The sequence below is a fragment of the Haliotis rufescens genome, unplaced genomic scaffold (genome assembly GCF_023055435.1).
Source record: "Haliotis rufescens isolate VD_foot unplaced genomic scaffold, xgHalRufe1.0.p SCAF_8, whole genome shotgun sequence".
Lineage (NCBI taxonomy): Eukaryota > Metazoa > Mollusca > Gastropoda > Lepetellida > Haliotidae > Haliotis > Haliotis rufescens.
Genome location: NW_025964372.1, coordinates 27575273 through 27592913, shown reverse-complemented (window position 1 = coordinate 27592913; position 17641 = coordinate 27575273). Strand labels below are relative to the sequence as shown.

At 41.1% G+C, this 17641-nt stretch overlaps 2 protein-coding genes across 2 annotated transcripts; one reads left to right on the top strand and one right to left on the bottom strand.

Annotated features, from left to right (window-relative positions):
* Positions 1-2995: 2995 nt before the first annotated feature.
* LOC124143506 lies at positions 2996-10419 on the bottom strand. Its single transcript, XM_046512507.2, has 8 exons — positions 10309-10419; positions 9445-9678; positions 6968-7201; positions 6153-6386; positions 4860-5093; positions 4545-4624; positions 3946-4042; positions 2996-3425 (listed from the first exon to the last, which is right to left on the bottom strand). The coding sequence occupies exons 1-8, from the start codon at positions 10358-10360 to the stop codon at positions 3160-3162; spliced, it is 1431 nt and encodes a 476-aa protein (XP_046368463.1). The 5' UTR covers positions 10361-10419; the 3' UTR covers positions 2996-3159.
* A 4832-nt stretch (positions 10420-15251) lies between these two features.
* On the top strand, positions 15252-17042 carry LOC125376997 (uncharacterized protein K02A2.6-like). Its single transcript, XM_048389762.1, has one exon. The coding sequence runs from the start codon at positions 15252-15254 to the stop codon at positions 17040-17042; it is 1791 nt and encodes a 596-aa protein (XP_048245719.1).
* The last annotated feature ends 599 nt before the right edge of the window (positions 17043-17641 follow it).

The following is a 17641-nucleotide window of genomic DNA, read 5'->3' as shown; positions in this document are numbered from 1 at the left end:
TATAGGTGGCATATTATTGAGGGCTGCATTAAACAACAAACGACCAAGCAACCCTGATCGACTTATAGTTTGGAGGGTCCTCAGTTCATTATGGGTGTGCTATTGCAGCTCTCCTGTTGTTTTCAAAGCAGCCCTAAAGCCCGAATCAGGCAAAGATTAGGATAGGTTGATATTACTGAGGATGTTTCGGAATGGCCATTATTTCGGTAGTCAAGAGAGGATTACACCTCCGTCTTAACTAGTCGTGTGTAGAACATGCTAACCCATTTCGCAAATGCCTGGCGTCATCACTGATTTTCAGCGATGCAGTCAAATATTTTCAACACTATTTTGCCTTTCTCTTTCGTATGACTGGTTATTCTCTGGCAATGACGTTTTATACCTCAATGCAGGTTCCCTAAGGTTCAGTTACAACAAACTAATAATGTTATATCCCCGCCACGAAGAACAATATATGTGTCATTTGTATGCATGCCCGCTTCACAATGGGGACATTTTTCTTATAGACTATTGAAGTTGGACAAATGAAATTTAACACACTCACCATACTTGTCATGATCTTAAAATAGTTTGGTAAATGGTATTATTGCCCTTGCTTCGTGCTTTTGAACTTAGTGCATGCTGTGTGAAATGGTAACAGGTTTTCTCAGAAACTACAACAGTTACATGAATGAAAGTGTACATGCTTATCTAAAAGATTCTTGCAAGACTTGTCAAAATTGGTACCGTAATGTTTTCACAGAGTTATTGCCCTTGTTCCGTGATTTTCAGATCAGTGAAGATCCGAGGTAGAAGAGGCCTTGCCGTAAAAGGCGACAATGCTTTTCGGAAGAGGCGACTTACGGGATCGGGTGGTCAGGCTCGCTTACTTGGTTGATGCTTGTCACCGTATCCCGATTGCGTGGATCGATGCTTATGATGTCAATCACTATATTGTCTGGTCCAGACACTATTATTTACAGACTGCCGTCACATAACTGGATAATTACAGAGTGCGGCGTTAAACAACAAACAAACAAACAAACTAAAGTTAATAATACGTGGTAAGCAAGGTCTTTCTTAACACGTTGGTATTGACAGATTAGCTGTTTTTATCTATACCGTCTTGCATATTAAAATCAAAATGACAAAAAAAATTCCATATTCATAATGATAATTCTAACATGCATATTGAAATTACTCGATTTTGACTGGTCAATCAGAGGCTATTAAATTACAATAAACCCTCTGATTGAAACAGCTGGTCTGACTGCCGCATAACTGCAGAAGCTAATATTCATAGAATAGTCCTTTTTTTAGTCATTGTCTGTAGGCATATTTAAATAATTATTTTACAAATTGCAAAGTTGAGGTCATAACAATATTCAAAGGATGTTTGGCAATACATTTCGTGCAGAAAACACGATAGAAATCTTCAAAGAGAATATATTTTAAGTTTTGGGGACAACAGAGAACTTGGAATTTGGCGTTTCTCTATATACAACTGTCACATCATATCGTTTGCGTCACAATGAGCGACATGACGTCATGATGGTGACGTGCAGTGTAGAACGGAAACTTTGGAAAGCTTGTTAAATTTTCTTTAGGCGTGCCCACCTCGTGTTAGTTGATCAAGTTGCTGTGCTTATACCCTTTCACTGCCTAGCATATGTTCGAGTGACTTATTACGGAGTGAATTAACTGCTTGAGAATAAACAGCGCCATATTTTGTTTATAGGCTGTTGTCTGTGATTCCGTAATTCAGATCAACAACCCACTCAAGACAATGAACTAACCCACGACACTTTACACAATATAATTGCTACCACCAAAGACTTCGCGTTTTATTTAGTCATGGTAAAATGGAGATAAACATACTGTGTTTTCAATGTAGAGCTAGGTTACCTTTAGATTTAACCGCTGCTCCACCCGTCACAAACACATACAAAGGCAAGTCAATTTTTCAGCTAAAACCTCGGGAACATACGGTACAAGTCAAAATAGGGAATTGCTTCTTATTTGCATCTGATATATCAGTTTAAGGAATGTCCTCCATGTGTAAACCAGTTTCAATGTTGTAACCTTAATGAAACAAGTAAAGAAAGGAGAGTCGTATGTCGCTCTTTGAAATCTTCTTAGAGTGTACCTCAAAAGTGAAATGTAGACGCCAAAGGCACAAAAAGAAATTTGACTTTGCGTATGTACGCAATGTGTGAGAGTTAGTGAATGAGTGAGTGTGTGTGTGTGTGTGTGTGTGTGTGTGTGTGTGTGTGTGTGTGTGTGTGTGTGTGTGATGCGGCCTGGGATCGGGATCAAGCTCCCGACACAGAAACACTCCAGTCTCGACCAAATGCTGAATAGATTTTACGATTCAGATTGTATCATTAGCATGTTTATGTTGATGATTCACTATCAATGAGTGACGACATTAGGTGTTTGCGAAAAAGTGAGCGTTTGCTGCTCCACCAATCACAACACACGCAAAGGCAAGTCAATTGGTCCCTAAAAACACGGAAACATATGACACAAGTCAGAATAGGAAACCGGACATATCTTTGTCACTACTACATCAAATATGGAAATATCCTCCACATTTCTTCCATAAACCATTTTGAAAGCGTTGCTTAAGATTTGAATGTTGTAATCTTGATCAAACAACTTAAATGAAGGTAGACACCACACCCTGGAGCTGCTGGAATATTGCTCGGCACAAAATGAAAGTTCATCCCTTTCATCATTCAGTCTTGTTGAGAGTTTATGTCACACGCTAACAAAGCTTATGTGTGTTGTATTGGTATTATATCCTGCTCAAAAGAAGTTAAAGGAAAACACGATTAACTATGATGAAAGAATCGGGTGTTCTTTAACTTTCTTTTGAGTAACACATGTCAATTTGTTATTTCACTAAAATATATCATAATACAACCAGTGTTCGACCATAACACAACACAATGATATTGGTAATTCTTTATTTACGAGTACATTGGTATAATAGTAGGTGTTTTTAACACAACGATTGTATTTAGAGGTGCCATTGTACGATTCATTTGATTACTTTTCAAATCATCTTAGGTTGGACACTACTTTTGTAGACAGATGCATATATTACAACCTATTTTAGACAAGATACCCTAATCATGACGACTGTAAAAATTACCAATACATATATCATTAAAGAACCTAGGGCGCAGGTATGGGCAGGGTTGCCAGACAGATGAAGTTCTCCTTCCTGTAACACCGTTCTTCCTCCCACTCCCATTGGCCGGCGTCGTTCTTCTCCAGGACGGCACAGTTTTGTGGGTGCTTCTGAGAGGTAGAGGTGCTGCAAGTGCCCGTGCCGTTCACGAGTGGGGAGGTGAAGCCATTCAGGGGAACAATGTCACCAAGCAGATATCGCCACTGGAACCGGTCCAAAAGATTGGTCACCCCAATCCAGTATTCTTGACCTGAGTGACAGAAAATATGAAGTGTGTAACTCTTAAGCCATTACATGGTGGGCGGTAAATAATCCACTCGTAGCCAGACCAACGAGTGGTTGATGTTATCAGTAACATCTCGCGACGTCAGGGTACATTGACAAGCAACAAGTTCTCCGAGACTGACCTCCAGATCCAATTAATCGTCGCTAATGTTTATTTCGTGAAGTCCTGCAAATGAGGACAAGAGAAAAAGATGCAGTTAGATGATGCATAGCTTAGCCTAAAGAGGGAGCTGATGTCTGGGCCTATGTCTCGTCCAGGTAAAGACGAGCCTTACCTGTACCGTGTGTGAACCGCTGAAATCGAAATTGAAATTGATTTGATCTGAAACATAACCTTTTATCATAGACCCCGTTGATAAAAACGCTTTCTTGGGTGGAACTCATACTGTTATCTAACACTGCCACAGGTCCAAGTGGAAACCTTTGTTGTTCTGTTAATTGGATATAGAATGGCCACGAAACAGTATAAGCGAGCTATGAATTACCTTTTTTAGCATTTGCAGCGAGAACACCGTTGACAAAGTCGCTCTGAGCCTGGGTTCGGATCATGGCCAGATTGCTTCCGATGATGTCACAGTATTCCTGTAACAAGAATCTCTGTACTTCAGTATTCATTCAGACTTCAAACACGCAAAGTATCATCCTAGAGTACTGACTACACTAAAGGTTATTGAGTGAATCTGGTTTAACGCATAGTTTAACATTATCTCAGTTATTGAGAGAGAGTGAGTGAGTGAATGACTGAGTGTGTGAGTGAGTGATTGAGTGACTGATTGTGTGAGTTTGGTTCAGGTCGTGAGAGGCAAGCCAGGACAGACGCAGGGTTTAGTCGTTGACATATTTTGTTCAACCCACGAGAAAGGTTCGGTATCTGAGATTTCAGTCCAAACTACATAATGCTGGCTTGGCCATGGGACGCAACTTTCTTTGAATAAAGGTCCCTTACCCATTGGGCCAAACGTATCCTCCGACCACCCTTAAGTGAGTGAGTGAGTGAGTTTGGTTTAAGGCCGCTTTTAACAGTATTCCAGTTATATCTCGGCGTGTCAGCTTAATATGGGAGGAAAGCGGTGTCGTTGTTTACCTTCGCGTCGGCATAGCTTGCTTGGAATCCAGAGAAGTAGAAACAGTTCTCGTCCAGCTGGTAGTGGTTGCAAGGACATTCTGTGGAGGAGTGAGTGAGATGGGTTTAACGCCGTCCTAACAAGTATTTCACTCAATGGATATACAACTTCTTTATAACAATGACTGCACTAAGTAGGTGCGTACACTTTGGTGCAACCAAGTCGGATCACACACCTGGAAAACCAGGGATTACAAGTAGATAAATGAAACTACCATGTGATGCTATTTTATCCTCATTTGTCTTACCATCAGATAAATACAGTCATATACTTACGTAGCTGGACGCCTTCTAGGACCACCTCTACTAACTGAAGGATATCAGTAGCGTCGACCTTGGAGCTCTTTTTAAGACGGATGTACCTTCCGATTGGCGTCCCTGTGCAGTTGAAGGTCGTGGTCGACCCGGCGGCGGGGGCGGTGCTGCCGATTGTGGTGCACACTTGAGGCGTTCCTCCAAGAGTTGCGTTGTTGTCATATACCTCGATGATGATGTTTCGAAGACGCTCGGCTGTGAATTTTCGGATGATTTAGTGATAATGTCTTACTGAACAAAAACAACGAGGTAGTCTCAATTAGTCTGGGCCAGGGCAACAATCTACCAGTCAATTCCGTATAACACGGGGTCCTGGAGTCATATTGTGACTTGCGAAATCGGACAAACTTGTCATGATGCAATAAATATTCAAATGAGGTTATCTAGCAGGAACTACTATCAAGTGCTTTACACCGATATAATGGCCATTTAGTTACGATAGGAGTGTCATTATGTCTGTTAATGTATGATTAATAGGGCGGTTCACTCAAGCATTGTATTCATGCGCAGTTTACATCTCCCACCGTGATATTTTACACACTACATGGGTATCAACCCTGGCCAAAAGGAATCAATTGTGTATGTTTGCATTTATTTATGTCTGATTTCAAGCTCTTCCAAAATATATGCTTCTGGTTCTTCGACTGAGAATCGTTGAAGCCTATTGGTGAATATTTGCTTTACATTGATGAATATCTAACAGGGCCAACGCTACATCATAGGGTTACTTCAAATGAATGCCACAATTCGTCAAGTGAGTGAGTTAACATTTATAGTCACGTTGGCAATATTTCAGCCATATAGTGACTAAATCAAATTATACAGTAATAATACATTGATATAGACATTGAAATCTGTCGATAAAGGACAGTAAAAGCACTAGAATATCACAGATATAGATTTAAAATTAGTATGTTACCATAAAAATGTGACTATTCTAAACAATACATAATAAAAATGGGCTAGAGATCACCAGCAACTAAAGTTAGGCAACCATACTAGGGACCATGGGGACTTCTGCTTCCTGCAATCCGCCAAGAATTGCATCCCTTCGGCGTACCTCGATCTGCTGATCGTGACTTGGTATGACAGATTCGCCTTGTTTGTTATTTTTGGATCCATTCAAGTGGCAAAACCAGGCTTGATCTCTATTGGCTTTCCTCCTGCATTGAACTGAAACGCCGTCTTTAACATACTTTTTAAGATACTGTTCAAATCGGCGTTAAACCAACCTCCCCATCTCACTCTACTTACAACAGCAGTCAGCCCTGTTGGTGATGGTGACTGAGCGGAGAAGGAAGTTGCTGCCCAAATCGATGTCCATATAAGGCATAGTGTCTTCGACAGCTGTTCCAAATGTAGTGTTGTCAACGACGAAGTCGGGGCCAAATCCGCCGTCAACGGCAAGCTGTGGAACGAAGTCCGTGGAGCCGAAGGTGAAGACTGAGGAGGAAGAGACCTGTGACCCGCCGACGGGGATCACAGCACCTGGGGGACAAACAATCACAGCTGTAGGTAAATCTCATTTCAAAACATATAAACCTATAGTTTCCTCTTTTCCTCCAAACACAGCGCTTGGGTGGCCCAATGGTCAAAAACTCCGAGTTCGCCGTCGATAGTTGCGACCCCTTGCTGATCCTCTGAACGTTCGCTCGAATCCAAGGCCATTTGTTTGTTGTTTAATGTAACACTCAGAAATATTCAAGTTATATGACCTCGGTCTATAAATGATTGGGTCTGGACCAGACAATCCAGTGATTGACATCATGAACATCGATCTGAAAACTGGAAGTCACTGAGCCATCCGTGTCGTCAAGTGTATTTATAATCGCATGGCGCTTGCTTCCACTAGAACACACGAATACTTTCAATGTTTCTATTGAGTGGCCATTTTTTAACATTGCATCGGCATTCTTTTTACGAGAACTAATTTTTCATTCATTAGAAGCATTCACAGTTAAACAGAATGGAAAATATCACCGATAAAGTAGGTAAATGTGGCACTATTTTTGTGATACTATTTTTGTTAGCCTCATCTTACCATCATATATATACAGTTATATACTTACTTAGCGGAACGCCATCAAGGACCACCTCTACAAACTGAAGGATGTCATTTGCGTCGACCATGCTGAACTTGTTAAAACGGATGTACCTTCCGAATGCCATGGCCGAACAGGTGAACGTGGTGTTGGAACTGGCGGCAGGGGCGGTGCTGCCGATTGTGGTGCAGACTTGAGGCGTTCCTCCGAGTGTTGGATCGTTATTGTACACCTCGATTCGGATGTTTCGAAGACGATCAGCTGCCAAGGTGGAGAGATATACACATGTACAACACAACCCCTTCAGTCGATTATTGTCTTTCAGCCTTTTATGCAAATTTGGGTAGTCGATAATGACCTTTGTTTCTAATATAAGTTTCTTCAGACATGCTAAAACGCTCGGCTGCGAAGATGGAAAGAGTGGGTGATGATGATGATATCTTATGCAGCAATATCGTGGTAGCCTCAAATAGTATAAGTCAGGAACACTTGGTCCAAATATCCACGCCGTCGGGGCATGACACCATACCATACAATCTGCCAGGTTACACAGTTTAACACAGGGTCCTGTGGACATACTGTGACTTGGGAACTGGAGCGTTGATGACTGATATCAAGTTCAGCAGGAATGTGTTGTAATTCTAGGTCTACGCTCTCCATAGAATGTTCTTGAAGATATATATGCTTTGTATGATCTCAGTTCTGTACATGTTTCTGATGTAAAAGAAATCTACAGCTATGAGGGACCACGATAATCATCTCGAGTCTACCTTACTGTTTACCAAGGGCAGAATAAGTCAACCAACACGCCTTAATCTGAATAGACTGCTTTGGTGGTAGCAAAGAACAGCATTGAGAACGATAGAGAAAGTTAAACGTGACACCGTTCTATTTATTTAGGTAATATGTGATAAATATCATAGTGTTATTGATGTGAAAAAGCAATCCAATCAACTTGTTACTATACTCAAAAACAAAAGTTCCTGTGACACCAATATTTTAGTGTATATTTCAAACAAGTAAAGTTTGGTTTCACTATTGTAGTACATGTATGGAATCAAGTCACAAAAACGCAACTGCTCCAGAAAAGCATGCATTCCAAGCAAAAGATGACTTTTATGCAAGTCCCATGCATTTCACTTCCGAAGAATAGGTATAAAAACACGTGCGTTAACGGGATTCCATATGCATTGTTTAGCATCGTGCTGAAAACAACCACTCAGAAAAACAACAAAATTACGCAATTATTCAACATTACGAAATGCCACGCCTGCCCGAAAATGAGCGTCTGCGAGCCATTGGTATGCTTGAAGCAGGATCGAGTCAAAGTGATGTTGCAAGACAATTTAACGTCCACAGAAACAACATTTGGTGTTTATGGTAACGTTGCCTACAGACGAATGCAGTCAGAGACCGTCCTCGGAGTGGCAGTCACGCGTAACTAATAATCGACAAGACAACTGGATGTGCAGGGATTGTCGCCAGAAGACCCGCCAGGCGTCCAATTTTGACAGAAATCCACTGTAAAGCATGTCTACAGTGGTGCAGACAGCGTCTACGCTGGACGGCCATGCAGTGGGGACAAGTTCTATTCATTGAAGATTCTCGTTTTCACCTCAGCCTAAGCGATTGACGGACGTCGAGGTGAACGTTACGTTAATCATTGTGGCATGGAAGAAGATCGGTTCGGGAACGGCAGCGTTGTGGTATGGGGTGGGATGACAGCAAGACAGAGGACCCGTTTGATAGTGGTAGAGGGAAATCTCAATGGAAAACGCTACCTCGACGAGATCATCGGCCCTTTTGTTCTACCGTTTTTGCGTCATCATGGTCCAGGCATTACCTTTCAACATGACAACGCCCGGCCTCATATTGCTCGGCTTGTTCAGGATTTAAAACAACGTGAATGTCATCCCCTGGCCGGCTCGCTCCCCTGATCTCTCACCAATCGAGCACATGTGGGATGAGATGGATCGGCGCCTTCGACGTCAACCACGTGTTCCACAGACACTCCAGGAACTTCGAAACATGCTCCAGCAGTTATGGACAGATATCCCACAGGACTATGTGCGACGCCTGGTCCATTCCATGTGACGAAGATGTGTTGCTTGCTTTGCAACCAGAGGTGGACACACATGCTATTGATTTGTAAACTGACATTTTGGCATGTTCATGTTATTTTTATGAAATCACGCATTTTCTGAAGTCAGTATGGCAAATTAAACCATTTGAACACTTACAGGAGTCTGTTGCAAACTGAAATTGTTTCAGATTAGATAAAAAACTTTTGTTGTTCAGTATTTGACCCAATAAATATTCAAATAAGGTCATCGAGCAAGAACTACTTTCAAGCTCAAAACATCGATGAAATGCCCAAAAAGTGGCGATATGGGTTTCATGATGTGAGGACGAATCTGTGGACAATCAGATCATTTGACAGTATGTAATTCTATTTATCTGTCTTTAAAAGAAATAAATACACCTAACCATCTCACTCTACTTACCACAGCAGTCACCCCTGTTGGTGATGGTGACGGAGACGAGAAGGAAGTTGCTGCCCAGATCAATGTCCATGTAGGGCATTGTGTCTCCAACAGCCGTTGCAAACGTAGTGTTGTCAGCGATGAAGTCGGTGCCAAATCCGCCGTCAACGGCAAACTGTGGAACAAAGTTCGTGGAGCCGAAGGTGAAGACTGAGGAGGAAGTGACCTGTGACCCAAGGACAGGGATCATAGCACCTGGGGACAAACAATCACAGCTGTAGGTAAATTAAATCCCAAAGCTAAAAACCTATATTTTCCTCTATACCTTCAAACACAGAGCAAGGGTGGCCTCAATGGTTAAAACTCCATTAGCGCCAATGTTGCAAAACCCTGCATTATCTGCGACCCTGGATTCTGGGGAAACGTATACAGTGTTCTTATACCATGCTTGTGGTATCTTAGTCATACCTTAAAATTATATATGTAGATCCGAAACATTACTTGAGATCCGAAACACAACTATGATACCCATATCAATTACAGCATGTTTAGTCACCATCAAACCATCAAACAAGTCTTGTGCCCGACAGTTTACACACATTCTAGCTACACAGTAAAACTGATACATACGTATGTATATGCATGGTTATATGCCTGTTGGCGAGTATATAGTTCTAAAGTAACCTTTCATACATGATCATGAACATAAACATCGTGTATTTGTCCGAGCAAAGCAACTTTTAGCATGATCCGTCTCTACCTGTATATAATATATGTATAACTGGGATACACAATTATGACTTAACCTGCAGTTTCATGTCAACACCGAACTATTCCTAATAAGAGTTGGAAAATTATGGTAGAAAATTCGGTTGAAATACTTACCATGTGTCTCAGCAACCCCCAACACAACCACGAACAGAGAGATGAGCAGCATTGTAGACAATCGGGATGATTTGTCAGATAGGGTTGGTGTCTCTATATTTATACCAAAGATTTTAATCATCTCGACGAGGCAGAATTAACCACAGTGGGCCATGTGTAATTTCTATTTACCTGACAGTTTGATATGATTTACGGTGCAGAAATTAAGCTATTAACTACGTTTAATTAAGTTTAATTAAACAGGTGTTCATTCTGATTGGTGTCAGTCACATGACATATGTGATACAATTTGATAATAAAGTTCACATTGTTCGAATGATGCTGAACGGACTTCAGATACAAAGTACTATATGGCTGTATACCAATCCTCCATTACAAAAGGAACAGTGTTGAGAGCAGCGATAAGCAACAAGCAAATAAATCTCCCTTAGAAGAGACAGGCACTAGGGTGGTTTGGTGTCATGAGAATATCTGATTTTACTTTCCCCATTGCAGACAATATGCACTCAAATTTAAAAGATTACATGGATCAAAGGACGTAACTATATATGCGCTAACTTTGCTTTGAGGAAGGATACTCAGGGTATTTATCATAACCGAATGAATATTTCTTGAATGTTTGTTTAATCGTTTTATAAGCCGTATTTGTGAAGAAGAATAGAGCACTATTTTTTCTACAGAAAAATGGTATTAGGATATTTTTTGGAGATTCTTCACATCCTCACGATAGAGTCGTAATCTTACAATGGACATGTCTTACTAAAATGTAAAGTGTTTTTTCGCTTTTATTACCTATATTCTTTCAAATTAAAAATAAATTATATATTCAGAAAAATTTAAATAACATTACAAAAATGTCTCAAAACATCAACTTATCTGTACCCCTGCTAATTAATCATAGAGGGGTGTTTTATATTTATGTCCTTTGTACATATTTATTTACCTGGCACTGTATATTCAGCCATTGTGTACTTCAACATAAGTATGAAACACAGTTTAATTTATAAAAAAACAGTTTCGACGCCTTTTGACCAGGAAATTCAGACGTTTGATGAAATAACCTCACCCATTATGGCGCCGATGAGATCAACATCTTATTTGGCAACATTATCCAAATATCCTTTATCTTTTTAATCAATTCAATGACTGTGGGACCACGCTGTTCTACACAACCAATCTAAATGCAAAATCGTCATAGGATTATATCAATCCTCTTCGTTTTTACGGTTCACGAACTTAGAAATATGTTCAATGTGGGAGTATTATTGTGAGCTCTGTTCACTTATTGCCTTGTAAGATGTTGCACACATTAAGTAATGTAGTCGCTCGATTTAGTGGAAACAGATGCAGGTTGTTTGATATTTCAACGTAATTATTGTTGTGTGTAACACTATCAGTGTTTGCCAGATACGACTGACACCGTGGATATGTCAAGTACATATCATAACACTATCAGTGTTTGCCAGATACGACTGATGTAACACTATCAGTGTTTGCCAAATACGACTGACCCCGTGAAGACCCCATGGATATGTCAAGTACATATCAAGTGGACCAGTGAGTGGTGGTTTCATGTCACCTTAAGGGGAACATTTTTAAGTGCCTCGTCATGGACACCACTTGATGGACAATTTAATCTCAAGTTGACCACACCAAATTTTAGTACCTGTGCAAAACAAAATGCTTCGCATTCCATCATTACTATATATACCGGGCGACTTCCAAATACCGGCAGACTTGGTCTCAGCACCCTAAAGTACAGGCGAGTATCTAGAGGGAGGAAGGAAGGACGCCACACTTCCTTTGACTTGTACATATGCCATTGTGATTAAAACTACGTAATCCTCAAACCGCCTTCTTGTGTTGTGTTACAAGAAGGGGCGGGGTTACGTAAACTGGTGCCGAGACCAGGATCACCTTAAGGAGAGAAGGAGAGGGATCCAAAGGAAACGACTAGGATCGAGGGAATTGGTCCCGGGACTCGCAAAAAGGTGATTCTTTGGGTTTTTGCAAGTACTTAAGTGAGCAAAATGGCAGAATATGCACAATTCTTACAAGGGTTAGCGGGAGAAATAACGGGGCAGTTATCAACAGTAACTTCAACATTAGGGGCACAGGGAAATGAAATAAACGGGAGGCTAGCTGCTGTAAATACAACGCTAAGCGCACAGGGCGTGAATCAAGCTATAAAACATTTGTGGGGAACCCGAAAGATTTAAAAAAATGGATCAAATCTGTAGAAAAGTATGCATTGCTAACTGGCGCAAATCAAGACGCCAGTAAAAAGCTAATTGCTTTTCAGAGTTGTGATGGCGCTGTAAGCGACTTCGTGCAATGCTATATGGATGATAATCCTGCCAAAACATGGAAGGAGTTAAGGGCAGAGCTAACGAGCAGGTTTGCTGAAATAAGCGACCCACAACACGCATTTATGTTTTTAAGGGCGGTCAAACAAAAACATAGTGAGGGTGTTCAGATTTATGCTGAAAGACTACTAAACTTGGCCGAAGAGGCTTATGAAGGATTAGGGCAGGACGGTGAAGATAATCCCGCCATCCAAAGACAATTGATAGGTTTTTTCATAGATGGCTTGAGTCATGAGTACATGCAGAAAAAAACTTATGAGGGAAAACCCCACATCCCTCAAAGAAGCAGTGGCCTCGGCCACGCGTGAACAAAACATTAGGGCTAGATTCGAACTCAGGTTGGGAAAACCGAGTAGCCGAGGGCATGATTTTAATAGTAGAGGGCACGATTCGAATAGCGGGAGGCGAGAAGTGCCTATGGACGTTGATCATGCTAGACAGCGTCGTAATTGTTTCTCATGCGGGAAGCCAGGTCACCGGGCTTAGGATTGCAGATCAAAACGTGTTTATGCGGTTAATGAGAGAGAGCAAGAGATCAGGGTATATTGGCTATGCAATCAATCGGGCCACTTTAAACGAAATTGTCCAAACAGACCACCAAGAAAACAAAACCAGGGAAACTAAATTCTCTTCCTCATAAAGAAGCCGATGAGGGAGAGAAGGCGACAAATGGCCCAGAAGCCGATGAGGGAGAGAAGGCGACAAATGGCCCAGAAGCCGATGAGGGAGAGAAGGCGACAAATGGCCCAGAAGCCGATGAGGGAGAGAAGGCGACAAATGGCCCAGTACATTCAATAAATGAAGTGGGGAGACCAAATTCGTGTAGTATCAAAATAGGAAAAAAACAATGGAGGTGTTTAATTGATTCTGGCGCTGAAGTGTCGATAATGCATCGTAGGGTGTACGATTCAATAAAAGATAGATTTCCGTTAAACAAAAAGAAAGTCGCTTTACAAGGGGTTAATGGGAATTCGTTACAGGTAGATGGGAATGTGAAAGTTCACTTTAGGATGAGAGGCGTCAATCTTTCCTATACCTTCTATGTTGTAGGAAACATGAACAGAAATCTTATATTAGGACACGATTGGTTGACACAGGCAGGTGTTAGGGTGTATTTCGACTTGGGTAGCTTAACAGTAGGGAAAACTTATGTACCGCTAGAGGAAGATATCCATATATCTTCTCTAGTCAGGTTAGCAGCGGATACAACAGTAAAACCTCAGTGTAGAAATATCTTAAGGGCAAAGATTAAAAATAGACCATATTTTGAAACATCAAGCACGTATGAAATCTCCACAATTGAAAAGAGTTACCCAGCAAATGAACCAGGTCTACTCATAGGAAATTCTATTGTTAAGATTGACAAACATAGGAATGTCCCATTACTGCTAGTCAACAATACCAACCGTACATTTAGGTTGAAGAGAGGTTGCGTACTAGGGACGCTAAGGAGCGTAGCGATGAATTAGCTGATAGGGACATATCCTGTGATCTCAATGTTGACATTGACGCTCCAGTTAATTTGAAATCAAGGTTAACTGATTTAGTGTCTCAAAACAAGGGTTTATTTGCAAAGAGTGATTTAGACTTAGGGCAGACAGAAACTGTACGTATGAAGATAGACACAGGTGACAATGTTCCGATCAAGATGAAACCATATCGAACTCCTCTTAACAAACGCAAAGTTGTAGATAAGGCGATCGATGACATGTTAGATGCTCAGATCATTCGACGTTCTAGGTCACCATGGAGTTTCCCCATTGTCGACGTTGACAAAAAATAGGGATCGAAGCGTTTTTGTGTAGACTTTAGGGTTTTGAACAAAATTAGCCGTCCTATTTCAACGACTTTACCCCTCAAATGGATGATGAAGATAAAGAAAAAACTGCTTTTGCTTGTCATAGAGGTCTTTTTGAATTTAACGTGATGCCTTTTGGACTTTGTAATGCTCCAGCAGTTTTTATGGAACTTATGAATGAAGTTTTACAGGGTCTCGATGCATTTGCAATAGCCTACCTAGACGATATTTTGATATTCTCAAAGTCGGAAGAACAACATTTACTTCATATCGAGACAGTTTATGAACGACTCCGCCAACATTCACTAAAACTCAAGTTGTCAAAATGTAGCTTTGCCAAGGAGGAAACTCAGTACTTAGGTTTTGTCATCAATCAAGATGGAATAAAACCTGACAACCAAAAGGTAGAGGCCATTAGGTCAATGGAAGCCCCAAGGTCAGTAAAAGAAGTACGAGGGTTCATAGGGATGTGCAGTTATTACCGCCGATTTATCCCCAATTTCTCAAATATTGCTGAACCCATGGTAAAACTTACCAAGAGATTTGCGAGATTCTCGTGGTCTGAAGAATGTCAAAAGTCTTTTGATTTCTTGAAAGACAGTCTGACGGTTGTACCATTACTGACCTATCCCGACCCGAATAGGCCATACACTCTGTACACGGACGCCAGTAACAGCTGTATAGGGGCGTGTCTGGTTCAGACACATGAAAGTGAGGGTGAACAGGTAGAAAAACTATGGGCACTGGGAATCGCGGGCTATACCTGTAAGATCGGGTATATGGCAGGAAAGAACAACACTTGTGCAGATCTACTATCTCGGGGCAAATCAAACACAGATAACGGCTGCGGGCCTAATGAGGAAGACATTGAGATTGATCGACCCGACAACAGTCTGAGGATTGAGGCATTGAACCCCACCAAATTCAACCCTAAGGATTTTGCTAGCTGCGATTTGCCAATTCCCGAGGCATCTTCATTGCCACGCAGAATGGAAATGGATATAGACATGCAGAAAGAGCAGGATAGGGATGAAAACATCACGAGCATCAAAGAACAACTGGAAAAAGGTCACGGTGACAAGTCACACTTAAAAAGGTACTTAGTCATAAATGATCTATTGTACTATGTCAGTGCAATTGAGGATGATCCATCGCCCAGGTTATATGTACCCGAAAAGTTCAAACAGATCGTGGTCACGCAATATCATGATGCAAACGGATACATGGGGATTGACAAGACATTTGAGGCAATAAAACTGAAATATTATTGGCCCAACCTCTACAGGGAGATAACTGAGTGTATCGGCAAATGTATCACTTGTCAATCTAGAACCATGAAGGCCCAGAAACCAGCTTTGCAGGAAACTGAGATTCCGCCCTACCCATTTGCGAAGGTAAGTATGGATCTCTCAGGACCCTATCCGACAACATTATCTGGGAATAAATATATCATCGGCTTCGTTGACCACTTCAGCGGTTGGCCTGAGGCGTTTGCAGTACCTGATAAATCAGCAGAGACAGTTGCCCATCTGATACTAGAGGAGATATTCCCGAGGTTTGGCTGTCCACTACAGATTGTCACAGATAACGGGACAGAGAATATTAACAAGGTTGTCAGTGAAACATTGTCAGCATTAGGGATCAACCACGTCAGGACGTCATTTTATCACCCCCAGTCCAATGCAAGAGTTGAGCGATTTCATCGTACATTACATGATGTCCTTGCGAAAAAGCTGAATGACAACGTAACAACATGGGACTTATACCTAAATCAAACCTTGGCTGCCATTCGTTTCTACATCTGTGAATCATCCAAGTTTTCGCCATACTTCTTGTTGTACAATCGTGACGTCGTTCTTCCTGTTGACAACCTGCTACGACCGAGACGTAAGTATGCAGGTGACGAAGAACATAAAACAGCACTGCAACAGCAGCACAAGGCATTCGTTCTAGTACACAAGAACATGAAGAAAGCAAAGAAAGACAGGCCCGATATGCCGACAGGAGCAGTAAACAAAATCAAGGTTGGCGACCCTGTCTACTATAGATTTCATCAAAGGAAGAGTAAGCTACAGAACAGGTGGAAGCCGTTCTACAGGGTTATTGAACAAACATCGCCAGTAACTTACATCATACGAAATCAGCTTGATGGATCAACTACACGAGCTCATGCAGAACATCTTAGGATTGCTAATCTAGATGATTGGGAAATTCCCAAGGACACAGAAGGTAGACCTCGAAGAAAACAACATTATGTTATATCACTATCCTCAGAATCAACCTCGGACGAGGAGGTACAAGGATCAAAGGATCCCATGTCAAGGATCACAAAGCGGTATAGACAGGAACGTTCAGACTCAGACTCAGAGAATGACGTTCCGTTAGCCCAACTTGCCAAACGCTTGAGTGCTAGGCGACGTGACTCTATTGACAATTCGACGGAGGACAACGGATCAAGTGAATCATCAGATAATGATAATGTATCCGTAAATGAAGTTAAAGAGACACGTCAATTAACCCCTGATGATAAGGTTAAGAAGTTGTTTGAGGCAGTAGCCGGGTTACTATAAGGCTTCGTAGTATAATCGGGCACTGCATGCATATCTTGTTTGTTTTGTATATATGGTATTGAGCATATATGGTATTCATGTTTGAGTACAACTGATGATTATAGTTGTATGTAGTCTTGGTTAGTCACAGTTTTATATAGTTTTTTTATTCTGTATATTTGCAGGAAATGGGTGTGTTTACCATATTAACAGTGTTGTGTTTTGGTGGTTTATTAGTCTATTAGTTTCTGAAAACGTGTTTTTTCAAAAGGTCAATGATATTTCTACAACTTGTTCAAAATGGCTTGTAGCACTAGTAATAGACATGAAACCTTATATTGACTATATTCAAAGATGTAGGAAGGATATCGAAGAAGTTGCATTAGTTTTGCGTAGACTGATGAGTCGCTACCATAGCAGCACTGATGTTAACAAAGTAGAAGGAACCTTCTACAGGTTAGACAAGGAAATTACGGGTCTAAATAATACACTAAGTTCGCTAGAAGTTAGTTTTCTAGAATACAGGAAGTTGATAAGACCAAAGCGATCATTAATCCCATTTATTGGCGATGCTTTAAGTTATCTATTTGGAACAGTATCCGAGTCTGATTTAAATTCAA